General features: G+C 39.9%; 1 protein-coding gene across 1 annotated transcript in view; it reads left to right on the top strand.

Moving 5' to 3' along the window:
* The window catches only part of Susd5 (sushi domain containing 5), a 48594-nt gene that overhangs the window by 7567 nt on the left and 21316 nt on the right, over positions 1-19711 (top strand). Inside the window, exon 3 of the mRNA XM_027932051.3 lies at positions 2917-3035. Coding sequence (XP_027787852.3) covers positions 2917-3035 — 119 coding nt within the window. The remainder of the gene's footprint in view (positions 1-2916; positions 3036-19711) is intronic.

Genomic DNA, 19711 nt, shown 5'->3' with positions numbered 1-19711 from the left:
AGGCTGAGGCAGGAGGATTATAAATTTGAGGTCAACCTTGGCAACATAGTGGAAATAAATTAGATAAATTTAATACTTTAGATAATAAATAAAGTAGAAAAAGTAATGGGGAGGTAGTTCAATGGTAAAGTACCCCTGGGTTTTATCCCTAATATCCCCCGGAAAAAAAAAAAAAAGTTCTCTGGAGGCACTAGGATAGGCAAAGTGCTATGGGAAGTGGCTTTCAGGATGTTCTTGTTTTGAATTCTCATATAAATTCTGGAGTTAAGTCACAGGTTGTATTTTTTTTAATCCCTGACTTTGTTATTTTCGTTATTTTGAATTTTCTCTTCAAGTGACAAAACTAGTACATGATTGTATATAGTATTTTTTTTTTTTTTGGTGGTGCTGGGGATTGAACCCAGGGCCTTGTACATTCAAGGCAGGCACTCTACCAACTGAGCTATATCCCCAGCCCTGGTATATAGTCTTAATCATTTGCATATGTATAGGAACATGGGATGGATGGAGGTTTACTTTTTTTTTTAATGGTATTGGGGATCAAATCCAATGGCCAAGTCACTGGGATTACAGGCATGTGCCATTGCACCTGGCTTGAGTAGCATTCTTGGTAGCCTCATGGACTAGGAGGACTGAGATTTAAATTCAGATTCTGTGGAGGAGGTCCAGTGAGTCTTTTTTTTTTTTTAGAAGATTTCTTTTTTACATAATATTTATTTATTTTATGTGGTGTGGAGGATTGAAACCAGTGTCTCACATGTGCTAAGCCAGCGCTCTACCACTGATCTACAATCCCAGCCCCTTCCAGTGAGTCTTTTTGCTTTGGGTTGTACCTTCCTGGACTGTACCTCAGGAATAAGAGTAAACTGGACACAGTACACAGTTCAGTAAATTGGACACAGGCCTTCTGAGAAGCAGCAGCAAACCATTAAATACTTGAAAGCCACAAATTTAGATTGAATAATACTTGAATTCAACGGCTCCAGATATCTAGAAGAATCAATTAAAAGTCTCTTTTGAGGAAGATAATGTTATCCTAGGTCTCAATAATTAAATTGAATTTAATTTATTGAATTAACACTAAACAGTTTTTGCCAATATAAAATAACTAGTCACCTGAGGATACAAGGCAACAAGAATACAATTCAAGAGAAATAATAGATAATAGAAACTCTAAATATTAGCATTGGTAGCTATAGACTTTATAGTAACTATCCTTAAAATGTTCAAAGATTTAGAAGGCAAGAAGGCAATTTTGGCAGAGGATGGGAAACTATAAAAATAACCAAATGGAAGCTCTAGAAAAATATAACAACAAAACTTAATGAGGATCAATCTAACAGATTTCATCTAATAAATGAATCTCTAATAGCTGGTTAAAAGGAGCCAAAAAGAGAATTAGTGAACCGGAAGATATTCCACAGGAAGATATTTAGAATAAAAAACAGCGGGAAAAGAATGAAAAGTGTAGAGGAAAAGGTAAAAGTCAAACAAGATGCGTGTGATTTGAACTATAAAGGGAAAAATTAAAGAAATGGAATAAGTATAATATAAGAATGATCCACAACTGAAGAAAAACATCAAGGCACAGATTCAAGAAAACCTGTGAAGTCTGAGTAGGACAAATGAAAAGAAATCCATGGGCTGGATATGTAGCTCAGTGGTAGAGTTTTTACCTAGCATGCTTGATGCCTTGGGTTTTATCCCCAGTGCTGCTAAGAGAGAGAAAGAGAAGGAGAGAGAGAGAGAGAAAAAAAAAAACTAGGCATATCATTGAAAGATTAGTAAGGATCAAATATGAATAAAAAGAAAGATTATCTTTAAAGGAACAATAACTTATCTTTAAAGGAACAATAACAAACTGACAAAACCCAAAGATGATTGATTGGTAACTTTAAAGTGCTGAAAGAAAAATTACTGTCAACCTAGAATTCTATATATACAGTGAAATATCTTTCAGTTATAAAGACGAAATAGACATTGTAAGATAGATAAAAGACAAGAGAATTCATTACACTCAACCTTCACTAAAAGAAACACTGAAGAAGGCTGATGGTGTAGCTCCGTGGTAGAGTACTTGCCTAATGTGCCGAGGCCTTGGTTTCAATCCCCAGCACCAACAAACAAACATACAAACAAAAACCACTAAAGGGTGTTCTTCAGGCAGGAGGAAAATAATTGCAGGTGGAAGTCTGGAGATATGAAAAAGAATGAGTGGAATAAGTTAATATGTGGGCAGATTAAAATTATATAATTATATAAAGCAGTGATAATACTGCACACTAAAAAATAGTATATGTGGCAATATTTGAAGCAAATTAATACATACATATTAATAATACATGGTATTACATTATACATCATGCAGTTAATGATACATATTATTGGCAGAGGGAGTAAAAGTATTATTAAATTTTAATAAGTCAAGGAAATATGGGACAAAAATAGATTATAATGGAAATTGGCACATATTTAGAATTGAATAATATAAAAAACATATCCAGACTCATGAAGTGTTACTAAAGCTACACCTAGAGGGAAATATGATGCATTAAATGTTTATGTAAGAAAATGAGAAAAGCTATAGGTTTATGAACTAATACTTTACCTTACTAAATTTGAAAAAAGCAGAGAACAGAATTTTATGAAGTCAAAACTAAACATATTCGAAAATATCACCAATGTTTTGCTTCTGAAACTTGAATCAACACCTATGACTTCAACTCAGGCACCACCTGTCTACCTGAATGTAGACCTTTGTTTAGGGAGAATGTTTCTATATTGATGCTTTCAGCTAAAGCTCATGAGTCACAAAAATCTCTGCTGATTCAGAACTAATAGCAGAAAAGAATTGTTCTTTCCCATTTTTTGTCAACACAGAGAAGTCCTCCTAACCCTGTGCCTTCTTTGTTTCAGGACAACTGTGTGTAGCAAAGGGAGTGGTGAACAGCAAATCATGAAAGCTATCGATGTGAGAATTGAGAGCAACCCAGTTCCTGGTGGCATGTACAATGCCCTTTGTATTAAGAATGAAGGTCAGTGCTACCATCTTTGTAAAGGTCTTGAACTGGGTGATCTTGTTGGTTGCTGTCTTAGATTGGGTTCTGGAGAGGAAGGCCTTGAGATATGGTTTCTCTAAAGCCTTACAAAGAAATTTTTGAAGTCTTCCAAAGAAAAGCCAATAGGGCAGTGAAAAATTAGACAGGAAAGGGTAGATGGTAATTTGGTGCAATATTAAGCAAAATTCACAGTAGTGGTGAGGTGGAGTAGCTTTGGCCTAGTCTCTCAATAAACCTCTGCAATGATGTACATATTCATGGTTTCCCTGATTGGGTGAGGGAGCTGGGGTATTTATACCCCATCTGTCAGTCATTGGTGAAAGGCTGCTTCAGGAAATGTAAATTTCCAGGCTCTTCTGGTTTATTCATTTGCATATATAAGAGGTAGAGTTTTTGCCTAGCATGCTTGATGCCCTTCAACAGAGGCATAGTTGCCCATCAGGAGTCCCTGTGCATAGGAATGATCCATGTCTCTATTGAATAACAGCAGAGCCTCAGCAGCATCTGCTACAGTTGTTAATGCTCACAGCTTGCTCTTCAGTCTGTCTTCACAGTGAACAGCACACTGAAAAGAAAAGAAAATTATCATTCCCCAAAAAGGAAAATTTATGGGATTTAGGAAACTGCTCTTAGGAAGGAAAATCCACCTTCAGTCTGGAAAGTCAGCTGAGTGGTGGAGAGAAAACCATAAAGAAGTCTCCAGGGCAGCATTTCATGTGCACCAAAATAAGTACACCTTCATTATCAGAAACACATGCTGTTGAAGGGGACTATTCATGTGAGTGAAGAAAAAGCCAACTTCTTAATCATCAGTCATGGAAATCAGCACAGGTTCTGCTTGGCTGCATACTGGACTCATCTGGGAAGTATTTTTTTTCAAAAATACTGATGCCTGGGTGCCAGACCTAGAAATTCTGATGTAAATGTTCTGGGCATTGAGATTTTTAAAAAATCACCCTAGTGATTTTAATGTGCATCCTATGTTGAGAACTACTTTAATAATGCAGGATTTCTTTAACTTCTGTGATCATCAGAAACACCAGATAAACTTGTTAAAAACACAAATCCTCAGGCTGTATCCCAGATGCACCAAATCCTCACCTCTAGGGAAGAGGTCAGAGGAGTTGGTCAATGTGAGAGCCATAGTGAACTCCTAAGGCCCTGGAAGATGTTTGCCACAGGTTTGGTAATGATAGGCTTCTCCTTTGCTATGGGGTCTCTGTTCAGGAAGGTTCTTCAGGTACTGATTTTTATTGAAGAGTGTTGTGAGAGACTCTTGATCTGTCTAATCAAACAATCAAGAGATGTATCTTTGTTTTGGAAAGACCCAGGGAGAGCAAGATCTGTGATTTTTAAAAAATCACATAAATAAAATGATCCTTTGCAATGTGTCAAAATGCATTTTACTGACATGTAATAACTAATTAGAACAAATTTAAAAATTTTTTTAAATGATTTTTTGAATCCCAAACATAGGTGGAGCATCAGATCCCTGAAGGAGATAGGAGAGAGCTAGAAGAAAAGCAGGATAACCTTGCTTCTTCTGTGATCTCAAGTGAAAGAGTCCTGTCTCTTTCCCCTAATAAATAAGAGCTATCATTTAGCTTTTGTAAGGTAACATACCACCATAAAATGCAGTATCTTAAAATGACATATTTAGCTCACAATTTTGTGGACCATCAATTTATGTTGCTCTTTTGTTACCATCGACTGGGCTCACTTATGAATCTATGGTCAGCTGCTGTTTGACAGGTAGCCTTGCTTCTAGGACTTGGCTGGCTGTTGGCTAGGGTGAGGAGAGGGTCTGGGCCATATGCTCCTCATCATGCAACAGGCTAGCCTGGGATTTCTACTGCACAGCCCATCACAAGTTGTGTGACTGTAAGTGTGTGCCCCTTTTGCCCATAATCTCAATACATGCAACCAAAGATAGGAAATGTCCATTCATGTCGTACAAGGTGTGAAGATCAAAGCCACGATAGTGACTGCAAATCTGAGTCGTGGACAAAGCAATGTCTTGTGCCTCCTGATGTGTTGCATTAATTTCGTGGTATTCCTGCCAAAAATGTATAACTCAAATCTAATCATGGGGAAACACAAGCCAGACTCAAACTGAGGAGCACCTTACTCTTTTAAAAAATGTTGAGAAGAAAAAGAAAGGCTGGCAACTGTTCTAGATTAAAATAGAATGAAAAGATTTGACAACAAAATGCAATGTGTGACTCTGGGTTATATTGTGGACCAGGAAAAAAAAATAGCTATAGTTGATGACATTTGACTCTGAATTATGAATTAAATAATAGTGTGGTATCAATGTTTAAATTTCCTGATTTTAGTCAATGTACTGCAGTTATGTAAAAGAATGTTCTTGTTCTTAGGAAATGCACACTAAAGTTTTTAGGAGCAAAGGGCCATAGTATCTACAACTTACTCTCAAATGGTTCATAAAATAATCATAGAGGACTGGGGATAAAGCTCGGTGGTAGATCACTCACTCATGCCCAAGGCCATGAGTTTGATCCCCAGCACTGCAAACAAAATAAAACAGAATTATAAATACAGATACATATGTATATATATTCATGTACATGTATATACTTACATATATGTACATAGATATGTATATATGTATGTTTGAGTGTATATGTGTGTGTGTGTGTGTGTATATATATATATATATATATATAGAGAGAGAGAGAGAGAGAGAGAGAGAGAAGAGAATTATAAAGCAAAGGGGGCAAAATTAATTCACATTGGTAAATTAGTAAATAAAGGGTATATGGAAGTTCTTCATTCTTAGAAATTTTCCATAACTTTGAAATTAAAAAATTTTCAAAAAAAATCAAATGATCAATGTACTTCTTCAGTAGCAACAATAACAGCAGTAACAACAGTTACAACTGATAACCATAAACACTGCAAAAAACAAAACAAACAAACAAAAAAACAACCCTGTGAGGTGTGGGGAGCCAACCTGTGAAGTGAAACTGGGGGCGTTGCTAAGGCCCAAGCACAGCAAGGGCAGGTCACCAAAAGCCCAGCAGCAGATGGTCTGTGTGTGTCTGAGAGGCAGAGGATTGATGCTGGCTGGCTTTGAGGCTCCCTGAGCTTACTCCCCTGTGTGAGCCAGGCAGAAGATGCTTCAGATAATGTATGTGCGGTGGCTGTCATGACGCCTGTCCACGTGCCTGAAGACTGGCTCCATTTTAACACAGCAGGCTCAGCGTGGGGTTCCTGCGGTCAAGGTCCTCCAGGGCTCTGTGTCCTGCAGCAGTTTGCCTGAGCCCAGACGGGCCTCCCTCACCACCCAGTCAGGAGGGCTGCACAGGCAGGGCCTGTAAGGGGAAGCCTGGAGTCTTGGTCCTGTGGGGCCTAATGGTTAAGGAGGCCTTAGGTGAGCCATGCATCCTGAGGTGGGATTAGGCTCTCAGGCCTGTTCTCTCTTGGGGCTCTCTACAAGAGCAGGACGGACTCCCCACAGTCACTCAAAGAGAATTCTCTCCCTCCCCCTCTTCTTTCCTCCTTTAGGAGGAAAACAGCTCCCTATACCCTCCACTCTTCTCAGAGAATTCGCTTCTTTCCTCATAGAGTCTTTGTTGATAGTAGTCAACGAGGGAAATCTGTCGCTGCAGGAAGGTGCAGGGTCTCGTGCAGACCCAGGTGAACAGGCCGTTGGGTCCAGCCGAGCACAAGCCCAGGGTCATACTTCTTCAAAGGTTGCTTCTTTCCGAATAATGCTTGATGGTACTGAGCACCGTGCTGCTGCTTGCCTTTGTCAAGACAGACTGAGGGTGCTGACTCTCAGAATGGCAGATATCTGCCTCGGGAAGAGCCCAGAAGGAGCACGGGGCCTGTGGAATGTCAGGGCAGCTTCCTCCTGTGCTTGTTTATTGATTTATTTATTTTATGTAGTGCTGAGAATGGAACCCAGTGCGTCACACGTGCTAGGCAAACGCTCCACCACCGAGCCACAGCCCAGGCCCCTGCTCCCGTGCTTCTTGATTGAAATAAAGTTCATCACCAACATAGACGTCTCTCATTTTCCTTTCAGTATTTTTGTTTCACTGACAGTGAATTTCCAGCCCTGTGGTGATCTCACTTAAACTAATAAGTGAAGTTATTTTTAACCAACTGGATGCTGATGAAATAAGTCGCCTCCACTTGGATTTTCTTGCTTTGCTTCTCTTGGCAGCTTGTTGGTGGGGTCGGTGGCTTGGGGTCTGGAGGCTTCCAGTTTCCTCTGTCTGTGGCACTTCTGTCTGTGGCACCACAAGGCTCCATTCTGTGTGCTTGTGTGACTCCACACTGAGCCAGGGCTGGCTGTGCCCCGCTTCCCCACCAGCCATCCTGACCTTCTCGGTGCTGCATACTTCAGAGTTGCGGGTACTTCTCTTAAAAACGAGAATGGATCATTGTCTTCCTTGAGTTTATTTTATTTTTCCAGCACTGGGGATTGTATCTGGGGGTGCTTCACCACTGAGCTACCTTCCCAGTCCTTTTTATTTTTTATTTTGAGATAGTGTCTCACTAAGTTGCTGAGGCTGGCTTCAAACTTTCGATCCTCCTGCCTCAGCCTCCTGAGTCATTGGGATTCCAGTTGTGCTCTTCCACCCCAGCTTCCCTTCCTTTATGTCAACAAGAAGAGAGCTGAGTGCTTACCTGTCTTGGAGAGTAAACAGGAATTTTTGAGAGTAGCCAATTCCCAGGTCTACCTAGAGGTGGCCCTGTGTCTCATGAGTGGCTTTGGGGGAATTGTCCAGTAATCATGGGACTGGAACCAATTAATCACACTGTGTAGAATAGCTGATAAAACATATTTAATTCAGGGTCTCCCAAGGAAGTATGTCAGACTGAGCTCTTTATCACTGACTTGGTGTTGATCATTTATTTATTTAGTTGTCCAGGGTCATGCAAAGTCCAGTGCTCATACTTGCAGGTGCTTCAGACAGATGATAGAGGACTTGAGTTGGCAGTATATTGGGATAGATGAGAAATGAATGTGTTTTCATTACACACACACACACACACAAAAATAAAAAAAATAAAAAATAAAAAAATAACTAGGGAGACTTCCTGAGGCAGTGGCATTTGAGATGGAACTTGTAAGATTTTGTTTCATGGGAATAATGGGTATGAAAGAGTACAGGACATTACAGACAGAAAAAAAAAAAAACAGGAGAAGGCAAGGCTAGGAATTAAAGAGCCCACTGGCTCTAGAGAGACTAGGTCTACATGAGCCCTTGTACTCATGCTTCTGGAGAGGTGCCAGGTTCAGAACAGCCCTGGGGGCTCCAGTAGCTGCTGGGCAGGTCTGATGTGGCTGCAGAAGGCAGCCCAAATAATCTCCATTGCAAGAACCAGTGAAGTCCCCTCCCTTGCCACCCACATACCAGGCTTGGATGGGTGTCAGGACTGAGGCTTTCCACTACAAAAATATGGGTTAGGCCAGTCCTGACACACAAACACCCAGTTCCCAGAAATGCCAAGGGCAGCCAGAGAAATGTTGCCAAGGGGTCTTTTGGCCCGTGGGGCAGACATCTCTGTGATGTCTTTGTAATCTGGGCCTGTGGGCACCAACGACCAGGACGGACTTCTCCACTTCTGTGTTGCTCAGAAGATCTGAAGCTGCACTTTGGACTGGTCAGTGTGTTCAGCGAGTCGTGGTATGTTTTTCACATGGTAAATGTGAGAGGTCCAGAGCCCCACCTTATAATCACATGCACAGCCCCCAGAAATGGAGGCACCAAGCAGGGCGTGGTGGGCACACACCTGTAATCCCAGTGGCTCGGGAGGCTGAGGTAGGAGGATCCCTAGTTCAAAGCCAGCCTCAGCAACAGCAAAGCACTAAGCAACTCGGAGAGACCCTGTCTCTAAATAAAATACAAAATAGGGCTAGGGATGTGGCTTAGTGGTTGAGTGCCTCTGAGTTTAATCCCTGGTATCTGATGCCTCCCCTTCCCCCCCCCCCCCACAAAAAGGAGAAATGGATGCACTAGCAGTGACTTTGTTCTCAAGCTCTCCTGTACCATGGGGGGGTCCTAGTGGCCTCTGAGCACAGACTTGAGCTACTTTCCTCTGTGCTGTTCCACTGCAACCTCTAGACCTGCAAGGGTCACTTGCTTAGAAACAGTCCTAGAAAGGGACTCTATGTGACTCAGAGTTCTGGAGGAAGACAGAAAACCCAGGGCAAGGTATGCTCCAGTTAGAGCAAAGACCACATGCTCACTCTGACTATTTATCAGAAGTATTTTTATTAGTAGTCTGAATCCTGCCAGTGACTTGCACAGCCTCAGGTAGTTATCAGTTGCCCAAAGCCAGAGCTAGAAAGAGATTAGGATGTGCAAACCTCTGACCCTAAAGCCCATGGGAGCCTGCTGCTTTCTTGGCCCTCCGTAGGGCTTGTGCTAGCAAGCAGCCCTCGTGGCATTGCAAAACCCCAGTAGGGGAGCAGCTCTGTTCACATGGAGTTGGGTCCTTCCCTAGTATTAGCTAGGGGCCTCCGATATCCAGCTGCTCTTTTGTTTATGCTTTATAATAATGTAGATTCCCCAATCCTTTGTTGCTCATCTCTCCTTGGTGAAAATGAGCTGTGTGGGGAAGAACCTGAGTGCTGAAGGGGACAGCTCCAGGGCTACATGGAGGGTCAGGGGAGATGGGCTGGGTCGCTCCACAGTGGGGGCCCCATTCCTACTGACTGTGAAACACGGCCCAAAGTTGAGAACCGTGTGCCAGACATTGCCTCAAGGTCTTGTCTATTGTGGGCTGCATCCCACGTTGCCCATCATCTCACAACAGCCATTCCTCCAGCCACCCCCAGCAGGCTCTGCCCTTCCCGCAGAGCTGGTCAATAATACCTACTAGCACCCTACCAGCCTGTTGGGAAACTAAGCAAGCGGAGAGTTACAAGAGGAGCAAAAGGCATCAGCATTTCAAAAAAAGAGGGGATTGTTGTAAGGATTTAGAACAAATAAAACCACTTGAAACTGTTTAGAAAATATTTGATGCATATTCTCAAGCTGTTGCTCCTTGTCTCTTTAGCCAGCATAACATCTCTCTCCTTTTCATGGTCCTAAAAATACACTCTGGTGTTCATTACCTTACTCCTGGCGAGAGTGGGGGGGTGGGTTTCCTGAACTCCTTTAGTAAAAACTCCTTTAGTACAAAATTCCTTTAGTGCAGATGTGTTCATTATTTTATAGGGGAAAAGGAAAACAAAGTTAGTGTCTGACCATAGGGGGTCCATTATGGTACATTTATACAAGAATCTGTAGTCATTTACAAATAAATTCAAACAATACAGCTAATTGTCAACAGGGGAGAATTGCACGATATAATGTTAAATTAACAAACAAGCTATAAACCCGAACAACTACTTCATAGTGAGTTATACCATTAACATAGACTGGAAACATTTAGGTATTTCCATACTGTTGGAATTTACTGAATAACAATAAGCAAATTCATCACACCTAAACAAATTCACAGATCACATTATTTTCGTTGGTAGTATGTTATGGAATAATCATGGCTCACTTGGTACCAGGAGTTCTGCAATCACAGGTTTGTTTGTTTTTAAAAACAACAACAGGGTTTTGCTAAGTTGCCCAGGCTGATCTTAACTTTTTTTAAAAAAAAAATCTCTTTTATAGTTGTAGATTGACAGCTTGCCTTTATTTATTTTTTTATGTGGTACTGAGGATTGAACCCAGTGCCTCACACATGCTAGGCAAATGCTCCACCACTGAGCTACAGCCCCAACCCTGATCTTAACTTTTGATCCTCTTGACTCAGCGGCCCAAGTAGCTGGGATTACAGGTGTGCACCACTGCACTTGGCTTAAAGAGGACTTTGTCACACAGTTCAGATAACACCAAAGAATGAAGGAAAGGTCAAACCTTTGTATCCCAATTTCCACATCTTTGGTTTGTGAAATAGTAACGGGGCTTGCAGGCTAGAGTCTTACAGTTTCTCAAGATAAATGCTCCTGTCTTCATTTAAGTTTTAAACTCAGTGGAAACTCTGGTCATCAGAAGTTCTAACTGGCAGTAGATGCCCTTTTAAATTGAAAAATGAGCCAAACAGTGTGTTCACTAGTACACACTTATTTGATATTACTAGTGCACATTTGTTTGACAAATAAAGATCTTTTATGAAATCTTTCCTTGGAATAGAAAAAAATAGAAATTGATGTTGACACTATTGAAACCCTGCTGTAAGACCTAAGGAATCCACAAACCAAGTCCCTACCTACAAAATAATTGAAAAGTAGCATAAAACTAGTACATTTATCAACTGTCCATTTCCCTAGAGAGGAGAAGTGGGTTCAAGTGTATAGCCAAGCTGTTTTCGATAGCTCTCTTGTGAGGTTCAAGATGAGAAGGTTAGTGAAAGAGACTAATTCAAGTTGCACCTGGATGTGAGTGGTGTTTTTGGCATACACTTGGTTGTGTTAATGCATGAAACTGTTGTCCTGGAGCTCCTGAATCACACCAACTCAGAAGCAGTGTGTTTCCTGATTTGAACATTTCTGGGAAATCCAGAAACATATGGCTTGTGTACCCAGACTCTCAGGAGCCTGATTGTGGTTTTCCTGAACCAGATTCTAGCCCTTGTCAATCTGGAAATTAACTCTGAAAAAGGAGATCCTCAGAGTCTGGGCTGTGGATTTGACCTGAGGTTCCCCTTTATTTTCAGAACAATTGCCCTGCTCCTGGATTTTCCTTCCAAGGAACTGGTGTTTTATACACAGAACTATGTGAGACTGCAAGTATTTGTTCTTTGACAGAGTTTGATGAAGAGCCTCCATTCTCCCAGAGTTAGATCCTGAAGGAGGAGAACGGAGGAGTGCCCTCAGGTGGGCCATGGGCAGCTGAGCATGGAGGAGAGAAAGAATGAGCCTTCTGTCCTGAGATACCCATTGGTATGGAATTCCATTGGTCTGAATTGATAGAGGCTAATGGGAGTAGTTTGTCCTTCAGAAGGTATATTGGGATGATATCCCCACCTTGCCCCAATATTGAGGGTGTCTCTAGATTTGTGGCAACTTATGGATGACTCTTTATCCCTTCTTACCATAAAGATGAAATCCAAACAGGGTGGTTTTGGACAAAATGAAGACAGTTGTTCTGTGCTATGGGATATGTATTTTATATCCCACATCTTTTTACATGCAAAATTTCTCTCATATTAAAGAATGTGCATGGTGTTGAGTCTCTTTGAAAAAGTGCTACCCAAACTACAAGCTCTTAGGGCAAGTGGGGTCACTTAAAAGCACAAGTTGTATTTTCTATTTTCATCTTTTCTCAGCATATCTCCTTTTAAGCAGGGTCCTTATTAGGTAATTAGTCTGCATAAGGACTAAAGGAAAGCAACTTGTAAAATTAGAAGAGGAAATCTGAATGAAAAATTATTTCCTCAGCCAGGTATGGTGGCACAAACCTCTCATTTCAGCTACTCAAGAAGCTGAGGCAGGAGGGTTACAAGTTTGAGACCAGCCTGCTCAACATAGAAAGACCCTGTCTCAAAAACAAAAACAAACAAACAAACTTCTTTTTTGAAAAAACAAAAAGTCACTCTAACAATTTGGTGCAACACTTCCACATCTACAAGTTTATCCTAAAGAAATAAGCAATGTAGAAAACGTGTACATAGGAGACTGTTCATGGTAGCGTTGTTTATTATGGTGAAAAATCAGAATCAACATCAATGTCTGTCTGAAGGTTAAAGAATGTGTACTGCAATGTAGCCTTTCAAAGCTGGAGGTAAACTATAGAAGGGACATCAAAAACCAAACCGAAAACCACTTCTGACTTCTAGCCCAGCACCTAAGTGTTTTAGAAGCACCATACTGTCCTGGTAAGCACATCAAACTGACAGATAAGCAACTCTTTTTAAGTCCATTAGAGAAGCAAGATCACAGGGCATAACACTGCCCCCAAATCTGGAGAGAGGCAGATATAGAGAATGACGAGTTTTTTGAGTTTTAAACTCAGTGGAAACTCTGGTCATCAGAAGTTCTGACTGGCAGTAGATGCCCTTTTAAATTGAAAAATGAGCCAAACAATATGTTCACTAGTACACACTTATTTGATATTACTAGTGCACAATTGTTTGACAAATAAAGATCTTTTATGAAATCTTTCCTTGGAATAGAAAAGAATATAAATTAATGTTGACACTATTGAAACCCTGCTGTAAGACCTAAGGAATCCACAAACCAAGTCCCTACCTACAAAATAATTGAGAAGTAGCATAAGACTAGTCAATTTATCAAGTGTCTGCTGAGAGCCATAGCTAAGTAGGAATGACGCATGGCATTTTGGGTTGAAAGGTGACCCTGCTCAGGGATTAGGGTGGCTCCAGGATTAGGGCGGATCCTGCTGGGATTAGGGTATATCCTGCTGCCTCAGGCGTCTGCTCCTTTGGAGTTCCCCTTGAGTTCTGAGAGAATTGGCGCTCGGAGCCTGGTGGAGGCGGTGTATTCCCAGGTAGTGTGGGCAGAGGGCTGGTGAGAGTTCGGGAATAAAGAGTTGCTGTTTGAATCTACAAGGCTTTGTGGTGGCTCGGTTATTTTGTGTCCAGCCAGACTGCGGCAAGTGTCCATTTCCCTAGAGAGGAGAAGTGGTTCAATGGAGCAGAAACCCAACGGCAGAAACCTCCAGGGAACCAGCACTGGGGTAGGAGAATCACAAATTGCTGGAGGGTCAGTGTGGATGGGTCTGTGGGTTCATGCCAGGAGGCCATTTGTAGTGGCGTTGGGTGGGGGGCATGCTTTGAGAAGTTTTACCTCCAGAAATTCTACCAAGTCCTCACCAGGAATACCAGAGAAAAATTCCCTTGTCCTTTCTGGCAGGAAGAAGAGAAAAGGAACTATTTGGAAATAGAACAGAGCATTCTGTTTTTCACAGGTCCTGTCTACAGGAGAAATGGCTTTACCAGAACCTAATCTGCTAGTGTTTCTTCAAAGCCTAACCAACATGGGAGGTGGCCAATTCTAGGCCATTCTGGCCATTCTTTCCCACTACGGAAGGAAATAAAACTGAGAAGCAATGGTAAATTTCATGGTCTAGGGGCACAGGCTCACCAAACAACTGAGATCAAATCATAGGACACTATTAAAATGCTTCTTCTCCCCGCATAGCGTACCATTACGTTACTCATGTCTATTTACTACAGTTTCTTTTACCCAGTACATCATGTCCACTTTCCAACAAAAGGTAAACGGCATGCTGAAAGGCAAAAAGCAGTTTGAAGAGACGGAGCAGGCATCAGAACCAGACTCAGATGTGGCAGGGATGTTGGAATTATCTGATCAGGGAGTTTTTTACAAAATATTCTGATGACTATGCTAAGAACATTCACAGAAAAAGTAGATGCAAGAACAGATGCATAATGTAAGCAGAGAGGTGGAGATGCTAGGAAAGAATAAAAAAAATGCTAAGGAGAAGGAAAAAGAACTATAACAGAAATGAAGATGGCCTCCCCTGGGGTAATTAGTAGAGTGGACAAGGCTAAGGAAAGAAACTCTGAGCTTGAGGATATGATAGTAATAACACTAAAAAGCAAAGAGGGAAAAAAAAAAGACTGAAAAATAAGCCAGAACAGATTATCCAAAAACTGTGGGGCACTACAAAAAGTGGAACACCAGAAGAGAATGAAGGAAACAATGATAGACTGAGAATTTTCCCCAAATTAATGTCAGACAACAAACCACAAATTCAGGGAGCTTAGAGAACACCAAGCAAGATAAATGCAAAAAGAAAAAAAAAAAAAAAAAAAAAAAGAGAGAGAGAGAGAGAAAGGAAAACCAAACAAAACCTACACATTGACATATCATTTGCAAACTCTACAAAAATGGAAGATAAAGAAAAAAAATCTTGAAATAATCTAGAGGGGGAAAACCACCTCACCTATAGAGGAGTAAGTAAGAATAAGATCTGGTCTCTCCTCAACAAGCAAACAAGCAAGGAGAACATAGTGAAATGATTCAAGTGTTGAAAAGAAAAAAAAAAAAAAAAGCACATACACCAACCTAGGATTGTACACTCTGCACAATACTCTTCAAAAGTGAAGGAAAAATAATCGGTTAGACCACAAAAAATGGAAGGTATTTGTAGCAAGTAGTCCTGCCCTGCAAGAAATGTTAAAGTGGAGTTCCCGAAGAAGTAAAATGATATGGGTCAGAAATTTGGATCTGTGTAAACAAAGAGTATCAGAATGAATAACTGAAAATAAAATTAAAACTTTTATTTTTCACATCCTTAATTGATCTAACTAATCAGTTTGTAACAATAATAGCAACAAGATTGTGTATGTGTGTGCGTGCACGCGTGCACTCGTGTGCATGTGTTTATGAATAAGCGAAATGAATGACAGCGTTGATACAAGGGACAGGTGGGGGAATTAGTAATAATTTGCTTTTATAAGGTCTATGTACCACTTGGGAAGAAGTATGGTGTTATTTGAAGGTATTCTTGGGACCAAGTGCAGCGATGCACGCCTGTAATCCCAGCAACTCTGGGAGGCTGAGGTGGGAGGATCACTTGCGTCCAGGAGTACAAGGTCAGCCTGAACGATATAGCAAGAACCTGTCTCAAAAAAACAAAAGTAGACTTGATTTATTTGTGAATGTATGTTGCAAACTCTAGGGCAATCACTAAGAAGTATAAAAAAAAAGGATAATTGATATGCTAAGAGAGAAAATAGGATCACAGAATGTTCAACTAAAACCACAAAAGGTCCAGGAGCAATGGCACATGCCGGTGATCCCAGTGGAAGGCTGAGGTAGAAGGAATGCAAGTTCAAAGTCAGCCTCAGCAACTTAGCGAGCCCTAAGCAACTTAGCAAGACCTTGTCTCAAAATAAAAAATAAAAAATGGCTGATGATGGGGCTCAGTGGTTAAGTGCCCCTGGGCTCAATCGTTGGCACAAAATAAACAAACAAAAACCCACGAAAGGCAGAAAAGTGTGGAAGACAAAAATAGGAACAAACAACAAGGTTAAAAATAGAAGACAGTAACAACAATGGTAGAAATTAATTCAACTATTTCAATAATCACTTTAAATGTCAGTGGTCTAGATACACCAATTAAAATTCAGATATTGTCATAGTGTATAAAAACAACAAGACCCAACAAGATGTTGTTTACAAGAAACCCACTTTACATATAGAGACATATATGTTTAAATAAAGGAATGGAGAAATATATACCATGCTAATACCAATTGGAAGAGAGTTGGAGTAGTGATATTGTTTTCAGAGCAGACTTTAGAGCAAGGAAAGTTATGAATGAAAAAAAGGAAACATACACTTAATATGTGCCTAACAATGGAGCATCAAAATATGTGAGAAAATAACTGATAGACGTGCAAGGAGAAACATATTACGGTTGGAGACTTTAATGCCTCTCTATCAAAATGGGCAAATGCAGCAGGCAGAGCAGTAACTGCATAGTTGAAATCATCAGCAATCATCATCATCAATCAATCAGATGTAATTGGCCTCCAGAGACTACTTGATCAAATCACAGCAGATTACACATTTCTCCTCAACCTCACATGGGACAATCCCATAAGATATACCACATTCTGGGCCATAAATTCTCAACATTAGTAAACTTCGAAGAATAGAAATCATCATGTCTGCTCTCAGATCACAGTGGACAATTTAGAAATTTAAAAAATAGAAAGAGAATTGGAAAATCCCCCAATAGTTGAAGATTAAATGATACACTTTTGTTTTAAGAGAAGGGAAAGTTTATCTGGTGCGCCTGGTTTCCTAGGTCTCAGTCCATAGAAGGTCAACTCCATGGCTGTGAGTCTGAGGTGAGGCAGAACATCATGGCAGAAAGGTGTGGAGGAGGAAAGCAACTCAGGATATAGCAATTAGGAAGCAGAGAGGGAATAAATAATACACTTTAAATAATGTGTGGTCAAAAAAACTTAAAAGAAAAAATTTAAATAGATTAAATGAGAATAAAATACAACTTGTCAAAAATCTGTGCAAAGCAGTGCTGGGAATCTACAGCATTGAATGCATATACTGGAAAGAAAGAAGATCCAGAGTCACCAATAGAAGCTTCTGCCTTAGGAAGTTCAAAGAAGAAGAGCAAATTAAATCCAAAGTAAGCAGAGGAAAAGGCAAATAAAAAAATAGAGCAAAAGTCAATGATATTAAAAATAGGAAAAGAACAGAGAAAAGCATCAAAACCAAAAGCTGCTTCTTTGAAGAGATCAATAACATTGATAAATTTCTAGCCAAGTTAATAAAAAGAAAAGGAGAGAAAAGAAAACAAGACTTGCTATCAAAAATGAAAGATGGAAAGTCAATATAGACACCATGAACACTAAAAGAATAATGAAAGTATGTTATGAATAACTCTGTGCCCTCAACTTTGATAATGTAGATAAAATGGACCAATTTCTTAAAAGACACAATCTGCTTAAACTAATTCAGGCCCTGTAGTCCCAGAGATTCAGGAGGTTGAGGCAGGAAGATTGCAAGTTGAAGGCCTGCCTCAGCAACTTAGTGAGACCTTGTCTCAAGATAAAAAAAAATAAAAAGGACTAGGAATGTGGGTCAGTTGTACATGAGCTCCCGGATTCAATCCCTAGAATCATCAAAAAATAAATTGGGGCTGGGGCTGTGGCCCAGCCGTAAAGCACTTGCCTGGCATGTGTGAGGCACTGGATTTGATTCTCAGTACCACATATAAATAAATAAAAATAAAGGTCTATCAATAACTAAAAAAAATATTAAAAATACATAAGTAAATAAAATAAGATAAAACTAATTCAGAAAAAAAATAGATATTCTGAATAGGCCTATATCTGTTAAACAAATTGAATCAATATGATCAACAAACTATTGAAGAAAAATTACATAATCATATTGATAGATGCAGAAAAAGCATCTAATTAGACTCAACACCAATTCATGATTTAAAAAAAAAAAAAAACAACTCTTCATCAATACAGAAATAGAGGGCAACTTCCTTAATTCGGTAAAGAATATTTGTAAAAACCATATAGTTGCCAGGTGTGGTGGTGCATGCCTGTAATCTCAGCAGCTCCAGAGGCTGAGGCTGGAGAATCTGCAAGTTCGAGACCAGCCTTAGCAAATTAGCAAGGCACTAAGCAGTTTAGTGAGACTCTGTGCCAAAATAAAATAAAAAATAAAAAGGGCTGGAGAGGGCTGGGGCTGCAGCTCAGTGGCAGAGCATTTGCCTAGCATGAGTGAGGTACTGGGTTCAGCGCACATTAAAAAAATAAATAAAATAAAGGCATGCTGTCTATCTACAACTATATTTTAAAAACTTAGGGGGAAAAAAGTCTGGGGAAATGTCTCAGTGACTAAGCACTCCTGGTACCCCTCCAAAAAAATATGAAAGAAAAAAAATGAAACCCTACAGCTAATGTCATTCTTGCTGGTGACATTAAGATCAGGAATAAGGCAAGGAGGTTCCCTCTAACCACTGTTTTTGAACATTATACTGGAAGTTGCAGCTAATACCATAAGGAAACAAAAGGTACTGGGGAGGAAGAACCAAAATTACTTTTTGTCTACAGATAACATAATTGTCTATGTAGAAAATCCAGATGAATTATATAATAATATAATTATTATTATATAATAATAGCAGGTTGAAGGATACAAGATTAATGTACAAAAGATAATCATTTTCCTATAAACCAGCAATGAGCAAGTGGAATTTGAACTTAAAAACACATTATCATTTACATTAGCACCCCCAAAAATGAAATACTTAGGTATAAATCTAACAAAATATGTCAAGATCTGTTATGAAGAAAACAATAACACTCTGATGAAATAAAGAAATAAATAAATGGGGAGAGATTCTATGTGCATGAATAGGAAGACTCAATACTACCAACATATTAGTTCTTCCAAACTTGATCTGTAGACTCAACACCCCAAATTCCCAGCACATTATTTTATGGCTACAAAGAAACTGATTCTATAGATTATATGCAAAAACCAAAGACCCAGAATAGCCAACTGAAAATGGAAAAAGACACTATTGAACTTCAAGATTTCTATATTTCTATAAAGTAATCAAGACACTGAAATTCACAAAAGAATAGGCTAAGAGATCAATGGGACAGAAGAGAGAGCCCAGAAATAGACTCACATAAATACAGTCAATTGATCTTTGATCAAGGAGCAAAGGCAGTACAGGGGAGTAAAGATAGTCTTGTCAACATAGACACTGAAAAAACTGGACATCCCGAGACAGACCTTAAACTTTTCACAAAAAATCAACTCAAGTGGGCCGAGGATATAGCTCAGTTGGTAGAGTGCCTGCCTCGCATGCACAAAGCCCAGGGTTCAATCCCCACGCCACAAAAAGTCAACTCAAAATGGATGATAAACCCAAATATAAAACACACAATAGAACTCTTAGAAAAAACATAGAAACCCTACATGACCGTGTCTATGGCAATGCCTTTCTAGATGTGACATAGAAGGCATGATCCATGGACTGATGAGTTCGATTTATTAAATTAAATGTCAACAGAATGAGAAGACAAGTTGCAGACTGGGAAGAATAGTTGCCAAAGATGCATCTAATCAAGGATTGCTATGCAAAACATACAAAGAACTCTTATAACTCCACAATAATACGATGAAC

The sequence above is a fragment of the Marmota flaviventris genome, chromosome 1 (genome assembly GCF_047511675.1).
Source record: "Marmota flaviventris isolate mMarFla1 chromosome 1, mMarFla1.hap1, whole genome shotgun sequence".
In the NCBI taxonomy this organism is placed as follows: domain Eukaryota; kingdom Metazoa; phylum Chordata; class Mammalia; order Rodentia; family Sciuridae; genus Marmota; species Marmota flaviventris.
The sequence above is the reverse complement of the archived record's forward strand: the minus strand, read 5'-3'. Positions and strand labels throughout refer to the sequence as shown.